The 8,012-nt window shown below is 43.2% G+C and overlaps 1 protein-coding gene across 5 annotated transcripts in view; it reads right to left on the bottom strand.

Moving 5' to 3' along the window:
• LOC112218749 (SLIT-ROBO Rho GTPase-activating protein 1) overlaps positions 1–8,012 on the bottom strand; it is a 152,266-nt gene that overhangs the window by 26,435 nt on the left and 117,819 nt on the right. For all 5 annotated transcript variants that reach the window (XM_042301648.1, XM_042301644.1, XM_042301645.1 and 2 more), the window contains exons 13-15: positions 5,526–5,586; positions 4,645–4,722; positions 2,604–2,738 (exon numbers count right to left, since the gene is read on the bottom strand). In XM_042301648.1, the coding sequence (XP_042157582.1) occupies positions 2,604–2,738; positions 4,645–4,722; positions 5,526–5,586 (274 nt within the window). The remainder of the gene's footprint in view (positions 1–2,603; positions 2,739–4,644; positions 4,723–5,525; positions 5,587–8,012) is intronic.

Here is an 8,012-nt window from a genome sequence, read left to right as displayed (position 1 = left end):
TGTGTGTGTGTGTGTATGTATGTATGTGTGTGTGTATATGTGTATGTGTGTGTGTATGTATATGTGTGTGTGTGTATATGTATGTATGTGTGTGTGTGTGTGTGTGTGTGTGTATATGTGTGTGTGTGTGTATATGTATATGTGTGTGTGTGTGTGTGTGTGTGTGTGTGTGTGTGTATATGTGTGTGTGTGTGTGTGTGTGTGTGTGTGTGTGTGTGTGTGTGTGTGTGTGTGTGTGTGTGTATGTGTGTGTGTGTGTGTATGTGTGTGTGTGTGTGTGTGTGTGTGTGTGTGTGTGTGTTGTGTGTGTGTATGTGTGTATGTGTGTTGTGTGTGTGTATGTGTGTGTGTTCACACGAGCGAGTGAACAGTTCCGCCAAGAAACCAACACATCCAGAGAACGTATCACTGTGATTTCTGTCACTTTGTCGTCCATGCTCTTCTCTAAAATGGGTCTGACCCACCACTTTGCAGGGCTGCATATTTAATGAGAGTTATCCATCTGAATGTGACCATTCACTCATTGATACCCAGTGTGACTGCAGCGATAAATAGCACAGCAGCATATTCGGGCTGAGGCCATTAGGATAGGTCACAAATTCTATAGCCTGGTTGAATCAGACTCAATGCTGCGCTCAATGGCGAGAGCTGTGTCTGGAGCCCTCACCAAGTTAACCACTGATGAAGTTGTCTCAGAGCACAAAACTGCTCCCAATAGCACTATAGATGCTAGCACTGTCCTTAGAATTCCTGTGAAGAACCGTTATAAATATCATAGAAGACAATTGCACAGTAATAATTCACACCGGTATAAGTTCTGCTGTTTCCAGTTCTGTTGCTGCACTAAATATCGTAAGAATGTTACACTCTTCTATCAGATGGGAGAGGGAGCGTGTGTCTTCTTGAGATGTCTCAGAGCACAACGTTCTGATTAGAAGTCTCTGGACAAGAGTGTCTGCTGAAGCACTAAAACATGTCGAGACCTCATACTGTTTCTCTATCTCGGTCTCTTTCTAGTCAGCCAGAGAAAATTATCTTTGGCGTTTTAAACTATTTTTGTCACTACTGCTATAATTATCAAGGACAAAGCATCTCACAAAACATCCCTTTAGTCTCATCTCAGAATGATCACAAATGGTGGAGCACTGATCTGTTTCACTCGAATCCGCCCATCTCCTCCGTTCCAAAGCAGCCCATTTCATTTTTTCATTGACAACAACGATGGCTGCCTGAAGTAGTGCTGTCACCGTGAAAGGAGTTTGGGCCATCTGGGAGTTGGCTTTTGGGAATACTTGTGATGTTATTCATCTTACATGAGTACTTAACTCGGTTTCTTTCTGCATGGTTCCTGAACACTTCAGATGGATGCTATTTAAAGAACAGTCACCCGCCCTCCTCACAATCACCCCAGCCCACTCGTTGTGAATCCCAAATGAAAAGACCATAGACAGACTACACAGGCATTTGCAGCTGTACAACAAAGACCAAGTTAAAGTTCAAATGCAGCACTGTGAAAAACATGGACAACATTCTGTACCTAGATAAATGTGTTTACCCAGTGCCCAGTGAGCCAACCATTTAAAGTAAAAGGTGATACTGTGCTAAATATCTGGCTCATTCTGAAAGGAATGGAGGGTTTTATTAATATGGAGACTGGTGGCTTGGCAAGAGGCCCACTCTCCAATTGCTGGTATGTGAAGCCTGAGAATGTAGACAACAGGGAATCCCCATCACTCACACACTGACTGCACAATGTAAACCAATGCCATATCTCTCGCTCACATACACACAGAAGGCGGCGAGTGCACACACAGAACCCCCCCACCCCCACCCATTCTCACACACACCAAAGGCATTAAGGCAAACGTTGTGTACAGTACGTGACCCACACTAGCTAGCCAGTCCATTGTTCTTGAACAACAGTGCCTACTCCACTAGTCCCCCCCAAAAGCCCCCACATGACATCTTATAAAAGGTCAGAGTGTGTCCCACAAAGAGCGGACTGAACTATGCAAGACCGTGTCACACTGCCGTTACAGCAAGAGAACAATATGGCCGTCTGTGACAGAGTAGTGAACTCGCCACTGTATGGTTTGATGTAAACACTACTGTAGTTGTGCGTTTATACTTTTCTTTACCCAACACCAGGCTGTATGGTGAGCTTTGTGTCCTAGCTCACCACATGAATGCTCTAGTCAGTGGAGAAGATAGTCAACAACACAAAGTGGTACTATTCACCTCCAGGCACAAAGACGGGATGACACAATGCTACTGATGAACACACCACAGAAGAGTAAGTAGTAGCTATGATGTTTGTGATGATTTCCCCATAGTGGGACATTAAGAGTTGTCCTGTGGAGGGCATGTGAACACCAACTAATGACTTACATGGCTCCTAGAGGGCATCTGCTCCATCTGAATGTCACAATGTATACACTTCCATTCAATATGAAGACATTAAGTTAAACTTTGCAGATATGCCCATAATATGTGTGGGTGTGCGCGCGTCTGTGTGTTTGTTTGTACATGCTTGCGTGTGTTTATTATAATGTAGCACAGCCAGCTGTGCTGGTCCAGAGACAACGTCAAGCAGAGGTACTTACTGACGCAGGAGAGGAGGTCATTAAATCTTTCCTTGGGCAAGAGGGATTTCTCCAGGCCCCGGAAGTAGAGTTTAAGAACCCCGGCAACCGAGTTGATGTCGTGGTTGTTCTCTTCATCTGTCAATGGGTCCTTACCTGGGAGATCGATAAGTGTATGTGAGGGTGTTGTATGCAGGCAATCATTACATTTCCCCTGACTAGAAGGAAGTTTGAAACTTACAAACAAGCAGTGCCCATTTGACTAGGGTACATTGTAAACATGTCAATGTTTCTGCTTCTTTCATTAGCTTAATAAGTTCTTTCCAGTGTTAACTAATTATCTCAAAACAGAAAATTAACTAGCAATTAAGCAAAGTCATATTCTGCAGCTCAAATGAACTACATAATTGATTTCCTATGTTTGCTTTTCCTTCTGTCCCTATGTGCTGCAATCCACTGATGGTATCAAATGTGTGAAGTGTAATTTGACTGACTGACCTATCAATCCTGGACAGTATAAAAGTATTGGGCTGACTGTACAATATTATGTTAACATCCTACAGTACCAGAACATCCTACAGTACCTTACAGTAACAGAGCATCCTACAGTACCTTACAGTAACAGAACATCCTACAGTAACATAACATCCTACAGTACCTTACAGTAACACAACATCATACAGTACCTTACAGTAACATAACATCCTACAGTACCTTATAGTAACAGAACATCCTACAGTACCTTATAGTAACAGAACATCCTACAGTACCTTACAGTAACATAACATCCTACAGTACCTTACAGTAACAGAACATCCTACAGTAACAGAACATCCTACAGTACCTTATAGTAACAGAACATCCTACAGTATCTTACAGTAACATAACATCCTACAGTACCTTACAGTAACATAACATCCTACAGTAACAGAACATCCTACAGTACCTTATAGTAACAGAACATCCTACAGTACCTTACAGTAACATAACATCCTACAGTACCTTACAGTAACAGAACATCCTACAGTAACAGAACATCCTACAGTACCTTATAGTAACAGAACATCCTACAGTACCTTACAGTAACATAACATCCTACAGTACCTTACAGTAACATAACATCCTACAGTACCTTACAGTAACAGAACATCCTACAGTAACAGAACATCCTACAGTACCTTATAGTAACAGAACATCCTACAGTACCTTACAGTAACATAACATCCTACAGTACCTTATAGTAACAGAACATCCTACAGTAACAGAACATCCTACAGTACCTTACAGTAACATAACATCCTACAGTACCTTACAGTAACATAACATCCTACAGTACCTTATAGTAACAGAACCTTATAGTAACAGAACATCCTACAGTACCTTATCGTAACAGAACATCCTACAGTACCTTACAGTAACATAACATCCTACAGTACCTTACAATAACAGAACATCCTACAGTACCTTATAGTAACAGAACATCCTACAGTACCTTATAGTAACAGAACATCCTACAGTAACTTACAGTAACAGAACATCCTACAGTACCTTATAACAGAACATCCTAACAGAACATCCTACAGTACCTTACAGTAACAGAACATCCTACAGTACCTTACAGTAACAGAACATCCTACAGTACCTTACAGTAACAGAACATCCTACAGTAACTTACAATAACAGAACATCCTACAGTACCTTATCGTAACAGAACATCCTACAGTACCTTACAGTAACATAACATCCTACAGTACCTTACAGTAACAGAACATCCTACAGTACCTTACAGTAACATAACATCCTACAGTAACTTACAGTAACAGAACATCCTACAGTAACTTATAGTAACGGAACATCCTACAGTACCTTACAGTAACAGAACATCCTACAGTACCTTACAGTAACAGAACATCCTACAGTACCTTACAGTAACAGAACATCCTACAGTACCTTATAGTAACAGAACATCCTACAGTAACTTACAGTAACAGAACATCCTACAGTACCTTACAGTAACAGAACATCCTACAGTAACTTACAATAACAGAACATCCTACAGTACCTCTCTCGAATGAGTTCTTGATGTCATTGATTTCCATCTGAGACCCGGACACACGGAATATCCCTTGATGCTGAAGGCCTGCAGGGAACAAAGAATGGCAGAGGGGAGAGAGAAGTACAGAACCGAGAGAGAGAGAGGAAGAGAGAGGTGAAACAGAAAGGTAGACACACACGTTTAGTCCATTGTGACAGGCAGCCATTATAAAAGACCACCAGTGCAAAAAGAAAAGCCAGTTTAAGTCCCAACTAAAGGCCACATCCCATTCCTCTTGCCCTTAAGTTTTCCAATTAAAGATAATTAATGAGGGAGTGAGACCGCAACCAAGTCTTACTAAAGTGCCCTCCAGCCAGGATTAGCATTTAATAAGGAGAGAGGTCAGTTCAGAACTTAATTAGTCAGGGTCTTCCCCACTAGAGACGGCCGCCCCAGTAAGACATCGCCGGTGTCCGCAAAACACAGAGAGGTCATTAGCGTCACGCCTTCAAAAGTTTAAGCCGACGTGTTTTGTTGGAGTTTTATTAATGCGTCTCACAGCGATAGTCTAACTAACCTATTTGACAGTGTGTGTGAAGGGTGTGTGTGTGTGTTGCATCCCATTGGCTGCATGGACAGATGCTGTAAACAAGATGGCATCTGCATAGTCTTTCCCATGACTGTGACTAAAATGGAACGGATTTTAACACAGACACGGGAAGAATGGAAACACCCAGACAATTAACACTGAAATTGCCGCAATGTTACCCTTGACCAGGGGAGAAGTTTTAGCACCACACAGTCATTTTGGACTGTTACGCTTGATTGGCCTGCAAGAGATGAGAAAAGGAGAGAAAATCATAGCTGTCGCAAAACAAACACAAGTAATATATGGATGACCAGCTCACCATAGAGATTGATGAATCGAACACAGCTCTCCACCACACGGGGAATAGCTTGTCCAGAGTCCTTCACAATGAGAGGAAGGACATGTCATATTAACAGATGGCCCATTCTGAAATATATTATATCATTCAGTCCTTACATGCTTATTTTTCCCGAAATGCATGCCTCCATTATTATACTTAATGGGTGAAGGGAGAAATGACCAGTGACATTTTACTGTAGCCAGCCTTATGTATGCATTCATAAAGCCTTTAGAATAACTACTTATGATAATATAACATCTGCCATTGGCATATAAGGGACTACAGTAAAGTGTTACCAATGATCATACTGAAGGTTTACAGAGACAGACTAAAGTTTTGCAGCTACAGAACCATTCATGCCCAGTTTCTCTTAGCCAATACAACTCAATGGGGCTTCAGTGGTACTAAACATGGCCTCTTTATCTTGTTTTATTGTGTTACGTCAACACTTGAGAGCACACTTGGGACACTGATAAGGGATGTGAGGTTATGTAACAGAGACACTACCACACACTCCATATGGAGTGGAGAGAGAGGAGGAGTGAGAAAAGAGGAGAGAGAGAGAGGAGGAGTGAGAAAAGAGGAGAGAGAGAGAGGAGGAGTGAGAAAAGAGGAGAGAGAGAGAGAGGAGGAGTGAGAAAAGAGGAGAGAGAGAGAGGAGGAGTGAGAAAAGAGGAGAGAGAGAGAGGAGGAGTGAGAAAAGAGGAGAGAGAGAGAGGAGGAGTGAGAAAAGAGGAGAGAGAGAGAGGCTCTGTCCCTTTACAGAGAACACATTCCTCCCTCCTTCAGTAGAAGGGTACAAGAGCTGCACTCCAGAGTACACTTGGCCGAAGTACCAGCTACTAGCTCCCTGCTGAGGCAGAGACCTCTTACATGCTTCTAATAATGTTGTGGATGTGTTTTCACCCAGGGGGCGTAGACACACGGCCCTAAACCATGCCGGGATTCCAGGAACCACCGGGTACCAATGTTCTGTAGCTGAGGACTAAGCAAGACAGACTATGTTTGGAGGAATTCAATATCTGTCAATGTAGATGTTGCAAGGTCTGAAATAAGTGTTGGGCATTCTACGAATTTTACAACGTAATCTAAGCCAAATTGTAAGTATAGGGTACATTTTCAATTAATAGGGTGCAGATCAAATTGTACTTCATAATCCAGTTGTAACCCTGGCACAGGAATATATGAATAACGATATCAATAAATTGACATCTATAGATGTGAGCAGTTCAGTCTGTCAGGGCAAACCTCCAGGGAGTTAGTATTGCACATCAGCACAAACGGGTGAAAGATTATCACAGACAAGAAGTGGAGGGGATGTTAGGGGCAGAAAAAGAGAGAGACAGAGATAGGAAGTCAGCATAGACAGTAAGACTGTGACAATAACAGTATCACAATATTTTCTCAATGGCAAAAATGAAAACACAAAGCAGACCAAACTATTTGGTCCTTTAAAAACCTGCTGTATGTAAAATATTGTGTGCTATAGCTTGCAAAATACACTGCTCAGAAAAATAAAGGGAACACTTAAACAACACAATGTAACTCCAAGTCAATCACACTTCTGTGAAATAAAACTGTCCACTTAGGAAGCTACATTGATTGACAATAAATTTCACATGCTGTTGTGCAAATGGTATAGACAACAGGTGGAAATTATAGGCAATTAGCAAGACACCCCCAATAAAGGAGTGGTTCTGCAGGTGGGGACCACAGACCACTTCTCAGTTCCTATGCTTCCTGGCTGGTGTTTTGGTCCCTTTTGAATGCTGGCGGTGCTTTCACTCTAGTGGTAGCATGAGACGGAGTCTACAACCCACACAAGTGGCTCAGGTAGTGCAGCTCATCCAGGATGGCACATCAATGCGAGCTGTGGCAAGAAGGTTTGCTGTGTCTGTCAGCGTAGTGTCCAGAGCATGGAGGTGCTACCAGGAGACAGGCCAGTACATCAGGAGATGTGGAGGAGGTCGTAGGAGGGCAACAACCCAGCAGCAGGACCGCTATCTCCGCCTTTGTGTAAGGAGGAGCAGGAGGAGCACTGCCAGAGCCCTGCAAAATGACCTCCAGCAGGCCACAAATGTGCATGTGTCTGCTCAAATGGTCAGAAACAGACTCCATGAGGGTGGTATGAGGGCCCGACGTCCACAGGTGGGGGTTGTGCTTACAGCCCAACACCGTGCAGGACGTTTTTCATTTGCCAGAGAACACCAAGAGTGGCAAATTCGCCACTGGCGCCCTGTGCTCTTCACAGATGAAAGCAGGTTCACACTGAGCACATGTGACAGACATGACAGAGTCTGCAGATGCCGTGCATGACCGGTTTGGCCGTGAGTTAGTCATGGTGTGGGGTGGCATTTCTTTGGGGGGCCGCACAGCCCTCCATGTGCTCGCCAGAGGTAGCCTGACTGCCATTAGGTACCGAGATGAGATCCTCAGACCCCTTGTGAGACCATATGCTGGTGCGGT

Source organism: Oncorhynchus tshawytscha, linkage group LG19 (genome assembly GCF_018296145.1).
Source record: "Oncorhynchus tshawytscha isolate Ot180627B linkage group LG19, Otsh_v2.0, whole genome shotgun sequence".
Lineage (NCBI taxonomy): Eukaryota > Metazoa > Chordata > Actinopteri > Salmoniformes > Salmonidae > Oncorhynchus > Oncorhynchus tshawytscha.
Note: the sequence above shows the minus strand (reverse complement) of the source record. Positions and strands in the feature narration are given on the sequence as shown.